This window comes from Daphnia magna, linkage group LG6, assembly GCF_020631705.1.
Source record: "Daphnia magna isolate NIES linkage group LG6, ASM2063170v1.1, whole genome shotgun sequence".
NCBI classification, from domain to species: Eukaryota; Metazoa; Arthropoda; class Branchiopoda; order Diplostraca; family Daphniidae; genus Daphnia; species Daphnia magna.
Genome location: NC_059187.1, coordinates 3,769,639 through 3,784,325, shown reverse-complemented (window position 1 = coordinate 3,784,325; position 14,687 = coordinate 3,769,639). Strand labels below are relative to the sequence as shown.

General features: G+C 41.3%; 5 protein-coding genes and 1 long non-coding RNA gene across 9 annotated transcripts; 3 read left to right on the top strand and 3 right to left on the bottom strand.

Moving 5' to 3' along the window:
* Nucleotides 1-9: 9 nt before the first annotated feature.
* LOC123473680 lies at nucleotides 10-450 on the bottom strand. The gene is made up of 2 exons (XR_006647806.1): nucleotides 309-450; nucleotides 10-195 (listed from the first exon to the last, which is right to left on the bottom strand). It is a non-coding gene; the product is annotated as an uncharacterized LOC123473680 (long non-coding RNA).
* On the top strand, nucleotides 340-3,026 carry LOC116924297 (probable ATP-dependent RNA helicase DDX20). Of its 2 annotated transcripts, XR_006647800.1 has the most exons (8): nucleotides 340-624; nucleotides 698-772; nucleotides 831-1,004; nucleotides 1,065-1,266; nucleotides 1,326-1,607; nucleotides 1,681-1,822; nucleotides 1,882-2,603; nucleotides 2,890-3,026. XR_006647800.1 is itself a non-coding variant. In XM_032930824.2 (7 exons), the coding sequence occupies exons 1-7, from the start codon at nucleotides 489-491 to the stop codon at nucleotides 2,536-2,538; spliced, it is 1,668 nt and encodes a 555-aa protein (XP_032786715.2). In that variant the 5' UTR covers nucleotides 340-488; the 3' UTR covers nucleotides 2,539-2,694. The 2 variants fall into 2 exon arrangements, 1 of the variants encoding a protein (XP_032786715.2); XM_032930824.2 differs by lacking the exon at nucleotides 2,890-3,026 and having other exon boundaries at nucleotides 1,882-2,694.
* Nucleotides 3,027-3,097: 71 nt separating this feature from the next.
* Nucleotides 3,098-7,362, top strand: LOC116924295 (uncharacterized peptidase C1-like protein F26E4.3). Of its 2 annotated transcripts, none has more exons than XM_032930822.2 (10): nucleotides 3,098-3,235; nucleotides 5,038-5,319; nucleotides 5,389-5,452; nucleotides 5,678-5,885; nucleotides 5,966-6,078; nucleotides 6,145-6,327; nucleotides 6,390-6,603; nucleotides 6,723-6,753; nucleotides 6,817-6,968; nucleotides 7,034-7,362. In XM_032930822.2, the coding sequence occupies exons 2-10, from the start codon at nucleotides 5,052-5,054 to the stop codon at nucleotides 7,163-7,165; spliced, it is 1,365 nt and encodes a 454-aa protein (XP_032786713.1). In that variant the 5' UTR covers nucleotides 3,098-3,235; nucleotides 5,038-5,051; the 3' UTR covers nucleotides 7,166-7,362. The 2 variants fall into 2 exon arrangements, with proteins under 2 accessions (XP_032786713.1, XP_032786712.1); XM_032930821.2 differs by lacking the exon at nucleotides 3,098-3,235 and adding an exon at nucleotides 4,233-4,254.
* On the bottom strand, nucleotides 7,195-12,547 carry LOC116924290 (nuclear pore complex protein Nup107). Its single transcript, XM_032930813.2, has 7 exons — nucleotides 12,206-12,547; nucleotides 12,130-12,140; nucleotides 9,657-10,421; nucleotides 9,254-9,599; nucleotides 8,844-9,195; nucleotides 8,321-8,789; nucleotides 7,195-8,254 (listed from the first exon to the last, which is right to left on the bottom strand). The coding sequence occupies exons 1-7, from the start codon at nucleotides 12,447-12,449 to the stop codon at nucleotides 7,451-7,453; spliced, it is 2,991 nt and encodes a 996-aa protein (XP_032786704.2). The 5' UTR covers nucleotides 12,450-12,547; the 3' UTR covers nucleotides 7,195-7,450.
* Nucleotides 10,557-11,998, top strand: LOC116924299 (BRCA2 and CDKN1A-interacting protein). 2 transcript variants are annotated; one of them, XM_045174844.1, is made up of 5 exons: nucleotides 10,557-11,075; nucleotides 11,136-11,234; nucleotides 11,318-11,481; nucleotides 11,561-11,729; nucleotides 11,777-11,998. In XM_045174844.1, the coding sequence occupies exons 1-5, from the start codon at nucleotides 10,791-10,793 to the stop codon at nucleotides 11,813-11,815; spliced, it is 756 nt and encodes a 251-aa protein (XP_045030779.1). In that variant the 5' UTR covers nucleotides 10,557-10,790; the 3' UTR covers nucleotides 11,816-11,998. The 2 variants fall into 2 exon arrangements, with proteins under 2 accessions (XP_045030779.1, XP_032786718.2); XM_032930827.2 differs by having other exon boundaries at nucleotides 10,559-11,075; nucleotides 11,800-11,998.
* Nucleotides 12,548-13,196: 649 nt separating the features above from the next.
* On the bottom strand, nucleotides 13,197-14,504 carry LOC116924302 (SRR1-like protein). The gene is made up of 3 exons (XM_032930830.2): nucleotides 14,162-14,504; nucleotides 13,965-14,082; nucleotides 13,197-13,901 (listed from the first exon to the last, which is right to left on the bottom strand). The coding sequence occupies exons 1-3, from the start codon at nucleotides 14,178-14,180 to the stop codon at nucleotides 13,232-13,234; spliced, it is 807 nt and encodes a 268-aa protein (XP_032786721.2). The 5' UTR covers nucleotides 14,181-14,504; the 3' UTR covers nucleotides 13,197-13,231.
* Nucleotides 14,505-14,687: the final 183 nt, after the last annotated feature.

The following is a 14,687-nucleotide window of genomic DNA, read 5'->3' as shown; positions in this document are numbered from 1 at the left end:
AGTCATCCGTGTTTGCCATTTTGTTTAATATTTTAACTTTCCAGCTGAATATTTTGTACTGCTGAATCCATTTTCTTATATTTCCAGTAAAAAAACAAACAGGAAAGACGTATAGCCACCTGTACCATGGTTTTCAACGGCTGGTTGTGGCTCTTCTGTCTTCTGCTTCGTTTACATTATATGGGACACAGTTTCCTATGTAGAAAAAAAAATGATCACGAATCTTAGTTCCTGGTGACTCATATTCAGACTTCCTCTATTTTCTATTTATTTGTGTAACAATTTTTGCAAATATTGCAATCGCTTACGCAATGTCGCTGGCTGCCTGGGCGCTGGGCCTGACCCGTAACTTTTTATTCTGCAATCTGACAACACGAAAAATTATCGTCTGCTGGCTGACATCTCGTGATCTCATTCAAATGGAAGATGGAGATTTTTCGTAACTAGTAAAGCGTTTTTATAAGCCGGGGCAATTTGCAAAGTCGACAATGGAAGGTGAATTTCAGAGAAAACCAAAAAAGCCCAGCGCCCACTCATTCACAAGTAAAGAGCGAACCGAAGATGTAAACATTCAAGAAAACCTTACCTTTTCTGATATGCACATTTCTAGCCCAGTGTTAAAAGGTTAGCTCACCTGTTTCCTAGCTGTTACTAGTTTTTTTTTTCTTATTTCAGCTGTAATTTTATGGAATGCTAGGTCTTACCAAAGCTGGATATGTAAAGCCATCACCTATACAGCTGGATGCAATTCCAATCGGAAAGTGTGGAATAGGTCTAAAGTAAATTTAACTGCAAAATATTGAAGATATTAACTTACTTTTAAATTCTAGATATGGTAATCCAGTCCAAATCAGGAACTGGTAAAACCCTTGTTTTTGGTATTGTCATGCTGGAGTCTATTGATCTGGAAATCAGTACAGTGCAAGGACTGATTCTAGCTCCAACAAGAGAAATTGCCTTCCAGAATGCACATGTCATTTACACCATTGGTTCAGAGCTTCCAGGTGACACAAAATCTAGCAATTAGTTGATGTATTGAATTACATCAACTTTTTCTTTTGTAGGCCTCAACGTTCAGGTATTCATTGGAGGGCTCCCAGTAGAAGCTGATCTGGCAAAATGTAAGTCATGCCATATCGCTGTGGGGACTCCAGGACGTGTGAAGCAATTGATAGAAAAAGGAGCATTGAAACCCAAAAGCATGAGACTTTTCATTTTGGATGAAGCAGATAAATTAATGGAAGAAAGTTTTTCTGATGATGTGATGTAATAAGCATGTATAACTTAGTGTTATGAATTTTATAAATTAAATTGTTTGCCATTAGGTGGATATTTTCTCAGATGCCGTTAACTAAACAAGTATTGGCAGTGAGTGCCACTTACCCCGAAGTGTTAGCAAATTTGGTTTCACGTTACATGAAAAAGCCGTCATTCGTGCGTCTGGGCCATCAACAACCTACTTTGCTGGGCGTCAAACAGTTTGTATTTCGTGTTGCTTTTCACCCGATGGCGCAACAACAAGCGAAAAACAAGTTTGAAGTTTTGTTGAAAATGCTCAAGGTTGTCCAGTTTGGCCAGTGTATGATATTTACAAATGTACAAACCAGGTGCCAAGACGATGTAGTATGCAGCATTACATGCCAACTAATTTCTATTTTCTTTTTTACATTTCACTCACAGAGTCGAAAGCCTGGCAGCCCAGTTATCAAGTTGTGGCCATGCAGCTTTATCGATTTCGGGAAGTCAAACTCAGACAAAACGATTGCAGACGCTCCTAAAGCTACGCCAATACCAATGCAAAATTCTAGTTGCCACAGATTTGGTATCTGATTTTGTATTTGCTTTTAGATAACATAATTTGATTTATTTCATAAATCGTAGGCGGCACGTGGAATTGACGCTGAGCACATCGATTTAGTCATTCACATGGATGTGCCTCGGGACGCAGCCACATATTTGCATCGAGTGGGTCGGGCTGGAAGATTTGGAGCGGCTGCCTTGACATGCACAATCGCATGCGAGGGTAATGAATTGACTGAATTGCGATCCATCATCACTAAAACAAGAGCCTCCGTCCGAATCTTGGCTTGTGACCATTTGGCACCTAAAGATCACGACTCGAGCCAACCAGATACCCTGCTGACGATTCAGGCCCTCGATTCTCTTTGGCTTACTTTACCCGAGTTGGAGGGCACTGGTCTTGAGGGAGAAGGAATGGCTGACAGCCTTCTCGGTGATATCGAACACGATTTTTTACCCGGCCTGCAAGACAGTACTCGAGCACTATTACCACAAGGGAAGAAGCGCAAAAATAAACCACGAGCAAAAACTGTTTTTAAAACAAAGGATACTGAAGAGGTGGAGATGGAACAGGCCGTGGCGCAGCTAAGCATTAGCGCTAAAGAAGAACAACCCATACGGGCGACACAGCAAGCGTGGCAAGATTGGTACCAGTATTGGATGGATCACATGCGACGCAATAAGGCTTTGATTGAACAGCAAGAGTACTTGACGTTGATGTGCAGTGGCATTAAGTAAATTGTCGCACGCAAAGTCTTTGCGAAGATGTTGCGTCCAGGCATCCACAAAGCTCCATGATCTTGGTAATAAAATGCATTGCGCGGGCGTCGTCAAGTTCATTTAAATGACGATGAGGTCACCTACACCACCTTTCCGTGCAGTGTCGCAATAATAGCCTTTCTTATCTTGTTATTTATTTTATTTTTTTATTATTTTATTTTTTTATTATTTTATTTTGTTTGTGTATTCTTAAGATCCTCGTTACGCATTTTATCATTCGTCGACTCGCTTGGAATTCCAAATGTCCCTCCCGTTTTTGCTTTACTGGCCGTGTGGCCTCAAGCCCCTTCTTATTATGTATCCTTTCAGTTAAATTTGGCTATAAGCCTGTAACCACGAAGCCGCAGTGGTTTTCCGTCAGCGAAATTCCACGCCTAAGAAACTGGGAAGGCGATATGAACGATGGTCAGCATCCGGATTCGTCATATGCGTGTTTTACCAAACGCATTCTCTTGCGAATTATGCGGTCGCTGACGCTTAGTTTCGGTAGACGTCATACGCCCGATCAAGAAGAAACCCATCACTAGCTGTGTGGGCGTGGACTGTAGGTGGCGGCGGCGATGGCAGCAAGGAGGTCTTGCGATTTTCCACCCGCTGGCATTTATTAAAGCTGCACAACTTGTGGACCGCCTTAGCAGAACATACGGAAAGTAAGGTAAGCCCACACACAATTTTTCCTTCCAGTTAAGGGCTCCTAAGTCGTGCTTTATCGTTTTCTTCTATTTGCATCTGAAGAAAATGGTACGTTATTTCTGTCAAATGATTCATAAAAATTGCCTTTCTGATTTGCGTGATCGAAACGATTTGTGGGCGTCCAAACAACTGGTTTATGCTACTTCCCGTCTTCATTTTTGAAGGATGATGGCCAAAATCTCTTTGAAACTAGCAAATCAGAATTCGGCAGACAGCGGCGCCAGTGCTGTTCATGATCAGCATATTTCCATCTGAAGGTTGCAACTCGTGACAGTGGGTTTAGTGAATTATTTCTAGCTGTCGCTTCTGAATCCGATCCACCCGAATGCGCGTCGATGTTATGGGAGTAAGTGTCAAGTTGTAACCGATCCAAATATGTTTTTTAAGAGTACGGCACGAAAATTATTGTATCGTGTTGCCGCGCACGTATGCCTCTAGAGCATTTTGTTTTGTTTTTGTTTTTGCCGATATTTTCAAAGAAACTTCATCAAGCCGTAGTCAGATTGCGTCATTTGGGCACGGCGGTAGAGAATTTCATCATAGAAGGAATCGAAATTTAGCATCGACTTTTTGATGCATCTCCTATTTTTCTCTTAGTAAACGTAACGTGAAACACGGCTGTAAATGCATAGGCGTCAAATCACGAGGCGATTGGCATTTTCCTTTTTGCTATTCTCCAACGATCTGATTATCTAAGCTCACGACGGCGATTCTAAAGTGTGTTCCCTACCTGTGACTGTTTTCCGTTCTCTTCGTTCCCATAGCGACCTTGAGTCCTGCCAAAAAAAAAAAAAAGCTAAAAAATAATGCCAAAAGGAGAAGCGTGTAAATGTCATTGTTCTCTCTCTCTTTTTTTTTCTTTTCGTTTTGATCTTTTTTTATCTTCTGGGTCCATTTTGACAGAGGATATTGTAGTTTGCACGCGAGGGCACGCTTCACGCAGGGGAGTTGGCATCATCACAGACACTCACACACACAAAAGTGAGCACCCATTTCCGTTTATTTTTTACGCAATTATCGTTTTGATGGAGTGCCCGTGTAAGACGTTGGGATTATGATGGCGAGGGGATCTGCGATGAATTTTTATTGCGGTGATATCAGCGCGCGCTTAAGTTTTGTTTTAGTGTGGCAGCTAGTTGATAAGCGTGTCAGACGAACCCCATTGCTGAATTGGCGACCACCCACGATCTATTCTCATGTTTTAAAGACTTTCCACGTCGTATTTACAATACGATTGCGATTTTGTGGCGATATGCATTGTGGAAAAGGCCATGACCAGTCAACCTTGATGGCACATGGGCCTATTCAGCCATTCAGCTCAATAGAGGTACCAGTGATGGCCGTTGAATAACGGGTTGATGACATCGCAATTTATTTTAATTGTCTGTTCTTCGCGGCGCACTCCTCCTCTGTCAGTACAAAAACAAGGAGGAAGCCCTTTTTTGAGTGCGTTCATATCCGGGTCCTCTCCCATATCGTGAATATATATTGGGCGAGAAGAGAACGGAGAGAAAGAGCGCGAGAGCATCATTAATGCAATACCACCTGAGTTACCACGAGCAACAGTGAGCATAAACTCTTACGCCTTTGCGATAGGCGAAAAGGGGCTGGCCTTCCGCTATCGGATGCTGCGTGGTGCAGCTATTTAAACCGCTCTCGCACGTCTTGTAGCTGGCAATTTGGTTTTCAACTTGCTGTTCGTCAAAACCGTTTTGTTGTTGTCAAGTTTTGTTCATCACACGTAGTTTATTCTCAACGTCTCAGGTGTATTTCAAACAATGGAGCTGGTGTGGAAATGCTCCTTATTCTTGATTTTGTTCACGAGCGGACTGCTGGCCCAATTTGAAGACATACCAGGTGACTTCTGCGGAGGACGCAATCAGCGCTGCTGCGATGGACGCATCGACTCGTGCGCAGTCCCGATACTAGGAACGCTTTGCTATTGCGATCAGTTCTGCAATCGCACGGATTCCAGCGATTGTTGCCCAGATTATTGGAACGTCTGTCTTGGCATCCGACCTCCAGAGCCGCTCAAGTTGCAACTCGGTACGTGTCTATTCTAACCTTACTGATAACGTTCAATTAACTTTCATATAATTTTTGTTTGTTTGTTAGGATGCTATCACGAAGGTCAAAGATATCCTTATGGCCACACAGTGCAAATCAATTGCAACAAGTGGTGAGTGCTTGATACTTATTATACATAACGATTTTCAACGGAACACGCTGCAACGGCATTTGAATTTGAAATGCGCGGTAGGCGATGAAGATGATATCATTATCACGCCTCCCTGTCGTGCCGTCGAAGATGGATCTTGTTTTACTGCATTATTGATGAACAATTTCGTTTTTTTTTGTTTTGTTTTTAATGATACTGTTATTCTCTGGAATTGAATGTGAACAGTGAGTGCCTTCGGTCGCTATCAGATTCAAGCAAAACTGAGTTCCTTTGCGAGGCGGACGCGTGCCTTGTAGAGCCAGAAGCAATCCAAGCGATCAACGGGAATTCGGCGGAATTTGGCTGGTCAGCCAGCAATCATTCCGATTTTTGGGGGCGTAAGCTGGAAGATGGGCTTGTGTACCGTCTCGGAACACTCGAACCTGAAAAATTTGTAAAGCTGAAATCGATTTTCGTTTTTACTTTATGTTACTCACGCAGATATGTCATTACATTTGATGGATGTTCTCTCAGGTGCTGAACATGAATCCCATCAAGCAAAAATATGACCGGAAAGCTCTTCCTGCGAGTTTCGACGGGCGGATCGAGTGGCGCGATACCCTCCAAGACGTGCGCGACCAAGGATGGTATGACTCAGTCTGATCCATCATTCCTAAGCGTTTGAACGCATGTCGTATGGTCTGAAATTTCAGGTGTGGAGCGTCTTGGGTCTTTTCGACATCCGCCGTGGCTGCCGATCGTCTAGCTATACAGTCGCGGGGCACTGAAGTGTACCCGCTTTCCATGCAAAACCTATTGGCGTGCAACAATAGAGGCCAGCAAGGTTGCAACGGTGGCCATCTTGACCGTGCCTGGAATTACATGAGACGTTTTGGGTATAACATGATAATGAAGTCGTCTGATTTACGAATTGTGTTTAAGTATACGGGAATGTCAGGGTTGTGAACGAAGAGTGTTACCCTTACATCAGCGGTCGCACCGGCCAGGTGGAAAAATGTAAAGTCCCACGTCGAGGAAATCTAGCGACTATGAAGTGTCGACTGATCAATGCTGCCGCTAGATCATCGCAAGAAACCGATAAGCCACAACGTAAAGGGTTATTCCGTACGCCCCCGGCTTACCGTATAGCTCCATTCGAAGACGATATCATGGTATGAACTATTTCCAGTTTTAAAAATAACTTATCGTTTGCATGCCAAGGCTAAATTCTTTAAAAAAATAATGTTCACAAATATTTGTTAATGCTCTATTTGAAAAAACAAAACAAAAGAATGAAATACTTCAGCACGGACCCGTTCAAGGTAATCATTTCATAATCCATTTGTGTTGAGTTCTGCTCAAGGCAATCTGATTTGTTATCACAGCTACCATGAGAGTCCATCCTGATTTCTTCCTATATCGTACTGGTGTATACCGCTATTCCGGCACCAACAGTCAGCAGCGAACCGGTTATCATTCTGTGCGCATCGTGGGTTGGGGAGTAGATTCATCTAAACGAATTCCTGTTAAATACTGGGTGAGTCCAACTTAAATTGCATTTTGTATGGTTGAATTTAATTTGTATTCGTTTTTTTTTGTTAGTTGGTGGCTAATTCGTGGGGACGTCAGTGGGGTGAACAAGGATACTTCCGCATCGTGCGCGGAGAAAACGAAAGTGACATCGAAAAGTTTGTCTTGGCTGCTTGGGCAGATCAAGAGGATGAAGATAAATAATTCAATAAGCAAGAAATAATATTTTGTTGTTTCTACGATGATTTCCTGTTGATTTTTCTATGCATCTCTGGTGCTGTGTTCATTTCTTGGTAATCCTTTTTTAAATTTTTTGTCCATGAATTCGATTTTGGGATTTAGTACCATATTCACAATTGCCTTGCCGCTTAAAAATAACAAATCGTTCAAACAACCAGTAATTCAATTCTTTATTATTTTAGGATTAAAAAAAAAAAAAAAAAAACAGGAAAAAAAAGATTGGATGAATGAAAGAATTTCAAATTTTTTTTAGGGACTTTCTCCGAGGTCCAGCAATTTAACATACGCTTGTCGCAAATGCTTGGTCAGTTGACCAAGCTGCTCAGCCGAGCAAACTTTGTAAAGCGATTGTTGTTCGCTGGCTACGACATTAGCGAGCTCAAGGCATTGGCTATGGCGATGCGTACTGGTCAAGACGTTGCAGAGCAGTAGAGCCGCATGCGGGATGCAACTTTGTCGTAGCAATTGCTGTTGCTGTTGACGAGGAGTATTCTCATCTTCGAATTGGACGCTATCTGCCATCCAGCCCCCATCGGGAAAGAGAAGGACGTTGTAGAGCTTGTCAATAGCCGTCTCCGTCAGTGAATCCACCGCTGCTTGCCATCGAAGCATTTCTACTTGATGTTGCTTTAGATGTTGTTCTTTCAGTAAATTTTCAGTGAAAGACAGCTGGGCACTCGCTCCTCCTCGCTGTTGCTGGACTGAAGCTTCAGTTTTCTTGGGTTTGGAGTGGTGAAAGCGAGTGAACCATTCTTGGAAGGCGTCTAAAGCGTCAATGTACGCCTGAATAGAAAGATATTCGCGGGTTGCGGCCGCAACTTCTGTTGGCAAGTCCGTCAACCCTGTTCTGGATTCCCATATTTCACTTAATATTTTAAGTGTGTCGGGAGGAATTAATTTAAAAGTAAGCTTCACAGCCTCAATTTGACGACGGAGAAGGTATCCTCGCATGAGCGTGTTGGCTTGAATAAGCAGCTGACTCCGCATAGACGGGTCCATTAACAGCCAGCTTAGTGAACGAATTCGACGTTCATCCTCTGCACTAGTCGCTACCTGTAGATTTAAGTGAAAATGTATTGCTGCTGCTGAAATATTATCCCAAATCTCGACTGCTACTACCTGGAGGGACGCGTCATTGATGTGCTGAATATTGCCACCTTGGTTGCAGAGGGTGATAACAACTTGTTTTGCAATGGCATTCACGTCAAGCCCCACTTGATGGGCCAAATAGAGGAGGCGCTGGCGCTCTGTGTCTTCACATAATTCTTGCTGTTCTTCTACCATGACAAGACATTGAGCGTATAGGCGAATTTGATCTTCGGGCAAAGGTAACTGTGCGACATACACAGCTGCCAAATCGGTTCGCCCAAGATTGACCAGTTGCAGAACATAAGCTTCGAGAATGGATCCAATCAAATCCTCTGACGAGCCACGACCGATGCGCCGGAAAAAAAGCGCAAGATGGGCCATTAGTCGCAGCATGTGTGGTCGTAAATGGACGCTCCAGCTATCACCTTTACTTAGCCACGAGGACATTTCTTCTAGTAGCCCGTCCACGTCATCCATGATAAGATAGCGTTGAATGATCCTGGAATTTGAATTTATTAGCTAAAGATTATGTGGTAATGCAAAATTGCTATACCTATATTGGTCACGGCCTTGCGCTACCAAGGTTTTGTCTCTAGAAGCGGCTAACGTGGAAAATATGGATTCGACTGTCAACTGTTGATTCCAATATTCGTCTGGCAAAACCTGCAGTTGCCGCTTGTAATTGACACAACGACGAAGTTCTTTTTCAACACAATGGTCGATCATAGCCCGTAAATGAGCCCACAACTGATCCTCCCAGCTAGGACAGGCTGGTAAAAGTGCTTTTAAATGTCCGCAAAGAAGAGCCAAGATTGAACGCTCCTCTACCGATAATTGCACATTTTCACATTCTTTCCAACTCATCGTCTTCCAAATATCACGATACGGATTTCCCGATGGTGATTCTGCATTTAAAATATCTATGTTTACAAATTTGTTTTCGATCATGCGGAGAGCACAAACCTTTCGTGTTCGCAACATCAGTACGAGATTTCATATTGGGGTCGTGAAACAGTTTCCATCCTTCCAAAATAGCAGCACGAAATGGTTGGCCTGCCCGGAAGCACAGCTGCTGGGCTTCATCCAGTTGGCCGCAACGAAGCCGAGCAAACACGGAACGGAGCAAACGCATTTCATCCTCTTTGTCAAGTGGGTGAAGACGCCTGCTTTGATCGCGGTTGGGAGCATCTGGATCCATTTGAGTTACCAGATTTTGTTCAGCGTTATCCGTGCTGATTCCACGCTTTTTACTTATCAATGAATGAAGCGTATTCTCCCAGCCGGTAACTGCATCTCCATAAAATTCCGCCTAGGGATAGCATTTTATAATTGTAGAATTAATCGTCAATTTTAAGCGTTAGTTTACCTGGCTATAATGCGAATCGTGGTAAACGTCAGCTGCTCGTTGTTCAAGCCAATCAACTACAAGTTGAGCCTGCCTGATAATTGCATTTTTGTCATACAATTGTCTGACTAAATCATCCTCACTAGTAGCATCATCTAATCCACTCCAAATTTCTTCTGATTCCATTTCACTGTCTTGAAATTCAGAATTTAGGCGATCTTGGTAAAGAGAAGCAACCAATCTCCAAGTGTCACGCTCAAATCTTAGCTCTTGTTCTAGTTCTTGTGCTTGGGCTAATTTGCTATGACCCTGTGGGGCCATTTGAATCAATTTGTGTAAAGCCGTTACTTGCTCCCCACACTTGGATTCATATTCAGCACACTGGTTAAACACTTGATGTTCTGCACCATAAGATTGAAATGTCTGGAGGAAGCTCTCAAACAATTCTAAGGCATTTTCTACTCCTGGAACTTCTTCTTCCAAAAGTATGCTCATAAGCTCTTCTTTGTGTTTTTTCCGTGACAAGTTGTTCACTGTCAAATCTACTCTGGTTTCATCAAGTGTTTTTCTTTGCCCAGCTAATCCAATTCTTGTAAATGTAGGATCGCCTTCAAAAATGGTGTGGCTCAGATCGTCAGACATTAGAGACATTGTATGTCGATTAGGAGAGGCAAGGGAAACGGCCCCCATCATGTTGGATGACTTCTCCAGTGAGAGTTTCATTCTTCGGCTAGGAAGATTTAGTCTATCTGTTACAGATAGATCAGAGCCCGATATTATGGGAGACTGAAACTCCATGACGTTTAGTTTTAAAAGATACAATAAAATCACTGTTTTTTGGGCTGTAGTTTTGAAAGGTTTGAAGTTTTCCGTTCAATTGTTGGCGAAGCAGACTATGCAAACAACAGTGTTGCCTCTTGCATATTCTACTGAAACTGAAATTTGAATTTTCAAGAATCAATTCAAGACTTCTATACAAATAAAAAGTTTGTTTGTTAAACGTTGCAGATTTTTTCGTGAATTATTGTAATGAATAGTTTCACAGAACCCATAACTTGAATGTTCACTACTTCACTTTCCAGTTTCTACGGCTTGTGGCAGACGAAACGCAGTTTGTTTTTGACTTCTTGACACGTGCAAAACCCGTAAAAAAGTATGGCGAATTTAAATCCAAAACGGCCGATAGAAGAGGACAGTAGCAGCGATTCTTCTGGTGAGGAGGAGGAGGATGATTCTCAGGATGAAGAAATGGGAGAGGAAGAGCAACTCGGAGAAAATGATAGGGAGATTCAAGTAGAGTTTGCAGGTCAATCTCCTATTGCTGAAGATTTTCATGGTATTAAGAGCCTACTACATCAGCTTTTCCTGAAAGCTCATATTAATTTAAGTGGTCTAACGGAACTAATTATTCAGCAAAACTATATCGGAAGTATATTACAGGTAACAAGTTCATTGCAACTGTAATTAAGTAGCATTACATAATGTTTCCATTTTAATCAGCAATGTGTAGATAATGAGGATATAGATGGTGAGGAAGAAGCAAATTCAGAGGATGAAGTTTTTGGTGTAACCTCTGTCATCAATTTGTCACATCACAAGGTAAGACTACTATTTGACCTTTACTCAGGTTTTTGTTCAACATGTTTTGCTTTTTTCTTCTTTTGCCTTTTTTAAAATGCAAGGATGTGGAATGTGTAAAAGAAGTGAAACAATACCTGTTGGAAAAAACACAAAAAAAGTTAGCAGGGTTGTTCAATAACTCATCTAACCAGATTGGACTTCTATTCAATGAAAGATTTATAAACATACCGCCTCAGGTATCAGTGCCTCTAATGGAAAATCTATGGTAAGCAAAAATTTCTTTGGTAGATTAAGGGAGAAGATAAGAGATATCTTTATGTATATGAAGTTTTCCTTTATAATAGTAAGGAGATTGTGGAGGCAAAGGAAGCTGGAAAACCTTTTGATTTCACCCACTTCATTCTAATATCTAAGTTGCATGAATCTACAAGAAAGGATTCGGAATCAAAAAAAAAGAAAGCCAAAGGATTAGACATACTCTGGGTTAATGCAGAAGAGGAACCGATCTCAGAGGTATTTCATGAGACACCAGTCATGAATGATAGTCATATTGGCTTAAGCTTAAGGAGACTTCATTTAACAGATGGGGGAGGTATTAGGAGAATATTCAGTCCGAAGTGAGTCAGATTCAGCTGTCTCTGGTACGTGGGATGAAGATGATGAACAGTTTGATCCAAAAAGAAGAATAGTCTTAATTACTGCAGCTCAACTGCCAGATATGTTGACTAAAATTAAGGAATTCCTACAGTGAATACAATTCAGAATGGTTCAATTGCAACATATTATTGACTTGGAGCTACTTCTTCATTGTCATTTTTATTAGCACTTCCAACTGTATCATTATATTGTATACAATAAATTATTTAGGGTCATGTGGTAATTTAAACCCGACCATGTCGGCCGTGCTACGCACTGTGCGCTCTCCTAAAAGGAAAGAAAAATACTTTAAAATTATAAACACTCAAATTTTTAACAGTACACCGTACAACCTTGTCCGTGAAACTCGTGTCTCAGTTGTGCAGCTATTCTCGAGCTTTTTAAATAACATAGGTATGTGTCCGCCATGTATTGACTCTCTTGTTGAGCTTTGCATGTTTGCTCAGCTGTAACCTGGTTGCGACGAAAGTTCTTGAGGATGAATTGGTACGCTGGAGATTCCCATAGATTTCCGTAGCTGTTGTTGGTAAGTCGCAGCTCGCGAATCAATTCTTTTAGCAGCGTTTTCGCCGTCATTTTTGTTTTTGTTTTTATGACTCACTGGGGCACCTTACCTAAGCTGTGGATGGAAAACGTCTAAAATGCGGGACTCCCTGCAGAAGAGAGGGCAATGTTTTATCTGACCAACTGTTACGCGTTTCAACTTTTAAGAGCATCTCGGCCAGTGTTCTGTCGAATGAAATTTTTCAAACAAAAATTTTAAATGAGAATAAAAAATCATCGATTTTTAAATTATACTATAAATTTAGCATTTTTGTTTTCTATGCGATTTCTTATAGATAAAGCAGTACCGGATGCTGAGTTGCAGAATCTTAAAATTCAGCCGGAAAAACAGGGAGGAAATTTAGCATGTGTCTGGGTCTAGATCTCGAGGAGCCTGGGAGGAATAGGGGCATGGGCGAAAGTCGGAGGACAAAAAAAAATTTATAAAGTGTTGAACAAACTTCAAGAGTCAAAAAAATTTCCTCAGCAAATAAAGGATAAGAAAATTATTTCTTTAGCTTTCCCACTATCACCTTATCCGGCTGTCCCGGCCATCCGTGTTAAATTTTTTTGTATAAGAACGCACATTCTCTAACTGTAATAAAATAAAAGGTGGAAAAACGGGTTTGATAGACCAATTAACTAATTAATCTAGAAGATTTGGTGTTGCGGCAGAATTATTTTACTTTACTGTTTATCGTAATACACGAATAGCGTTGTAAAAAATTGCTCGTTCATTTAAAAAAAAAAAAAGAAAGGGGGGGGGGGAGAGAAGAGAAGTAGAGTATTTTGTAGTGTATTTTGTCACTCGTATTTTAGCCACTCTCAACAATTTCTGTTTCAGAAGCAGGGTAGTTAGGCTCAGGTGATTCCCAGAACGAAGATTGAACGTTACATTTTAAATGGCTGGGGAAATAATGCAGACTAAGATCGTTGAAAATGTCAAGGAAGTGGAAAATATTGGGCACTGACACTTCTTCGACGATTTCTTGGGATTGTAGCAGATAGTGATAGCTTTTCAAGAAACGAAAGGGTATGTCGAGTCTTATTTTTTCAAAGCTGTTAGAATACAGAATACAGTGCTCAATGTGTCTTGGGTTCCAGTTGGTGTAAAGAAGGTTATTGCTAAGCTCCTTTGGACAATGAGGGAAAACAAACAATGTGCAGCCACCTGACAAAACTGGCTTTTTTTTCCCTTCACAATTGGTTGGTGATAACTTCAATTTTAACTCCTTAATGACATTTTTCTCAAGTGAACTAAAGACAGGATCGAATACTTCAACAGGGCATTGAAACTGTTCTCCCAAGAGCAGCAGTAGTCCTAGCTGGTGTTGGGCTGCCTTACACAATGATATACGTCCAAGACCAAAACAGACTATTTCTGCAAGAGATTTTTCCAGTTCCTTGGTAACCCCAGCTAAAACTGTTATGAAGCTATTATAGAAGCTTGAGGACTCAACATCTCTTTTGGCTTTTAAAATGCTCCTAGTAAATAAAAAGTCTTAAATATATATACTTAACATTAAGATGGAACTATTCAAAATTTACTTTAAACAAGTATCCAGTTCAACCGATTCAGCCACAAGTGTTGTGAGAGGACAGTTGTTCAATAAACGCTTCGCTTTGACAGATTTCTTCTTTGCAACCGTCACAAATCCGTCAGAATCTGTAGGGAAGAAAAGCCCTTGGCGTTACCGTTTGAAACCAAAATGTTGGCATTCGAAAAGCTTACCTAAAAGTCTTACCGAGAATAGAATTCGCCATTTCGGCAAATAGCTGATATTTCGATAAAACTAGCAGGCGAGAGGCGAATGAGTGCAGTATCAGTATCACGCCTAGGTTGGTTAAGCTAAATAAACACAGGATTCTAACTTCTAAGCTAACAATACAAAAATGGCAAAATAATAACGGAACGTAGACGTTTAAAAAACAAACAAACAAACAAGCTTAATGTAAACAGCTGGCACCGAGAACATTTTGAACTATAAATAATTTCAAAATTTCTTTAGTTTTTAGGTTGAGGTTGAAAGCATGTCAGGAGTACCATGGGAGTACTAAGTAACGCCTACAAAACACCTTGAGCTACGATGTTAAGCTCCAGAGATGGCGTAGGGGCTATTCCGTACCCAATCGCCAGTACGTTCCGGTATTGTACAGTTTTTGCTCCAAGTGCTCTAGTAATTGATACGTTGTTAATACACTGGCGCTATTAAAGATGTCAAATACCGGAGCATACTGGCGATTTGGTACGGAATGCAACAGAAATTTTGG

Bases quoted from the DNA above. Each gene is read 5' to 3' on its own strand.
- LOC116924297 (XM_032930824.2), top strand. From the start codon at position 489: ATGGAAGGTGAATTTCAGAGAAAACCAAAAAAGCCCAGCGCCCACTCA. The intron at 773-830 runs GTCTAAAGTAAA...TTTAAATTCTAG, and splicing joins AATCGGAAAGTGTGGAATAG to ATATGGTAATCCAGTCCAAA. The intron at 1,005-1,064 runs GTGACACAAAAT...TTTCTTTTGTAG, and splicing joins CATTGGTTCAGAGCTTCCAG to GCCTCAACGTTCAGGTATTC.
- LOC116924295 (XM_032930822.2), top strand. From the start codon at position 5,052: ATGGAGCTGGTGTGGAAATGCTCCTTATTCTTGATTTTGTTCACGAGC. The intron at 5,453-5,677 runs GTGAGTGCTTGA...GAATGTGAACAG, and splicing joins CAAATCAATTGCAACAAGTG to TGAGTGCCTTCGGTCGCTAT. The intron at 6,604-6,722 runs GTATGAACTATT...ACAAAACAAAAG, and splicing joins CATTCGAAGACGATATCATG to AATGAAATACTTCAGCACGG.
- LOC116924299 (XM_032930827.2), top strand. From the start codon at position 10,791: ATGGCGAATTTAAATCCAAAACGGCCGATAGAAGAGGACAGTAGCAGC. The intron at 11,235-11,317 runs GTAAGACTACTA...TTAAAATGCAAG, and splicing joins TCAATTTGTCACATCACAAG to GATGTGGAATGTGTAAAAGA. The intron at 11,730-11,799 runs GTATTTCATGAG...TTCATTTAACAG, and splicing joins AAGAGGAACCGATCTCAGAG to ATGGGGGAGGTATTAGGAGA.
- LOC116924290 (XM_032930813.2), bottom strand. From the start codon at position 12,449: ATGACGGCGAAAACGCTGCTAAAAGAATTGATTCGCGAGCTGCGACTT. The intron at 8,790-8,843 runs GTATAGCAATTT...TTCAAATTCCAG, and splicing joins CAAGGCCGTGACCAATATAG to GATCATTCAACGCTATCTTA. The intron at 8,255-8,320 runs GTAGTAGCAGTC...TTAAATCTACAG, and splicing joins TCAATGACGCGTCCCTCCAG to GTAGCGACTAGTGCAGAGGA.
- LOC116924302 (XM_032930830.2), bottom strand. The intron at 13,902-13,964 runs GTAAATTTTGAA...TTTATTTACTAG, and splicing joins GAACTGGATACTTGTTTAAA to GAGCATTTTAAAAGCCAAAA.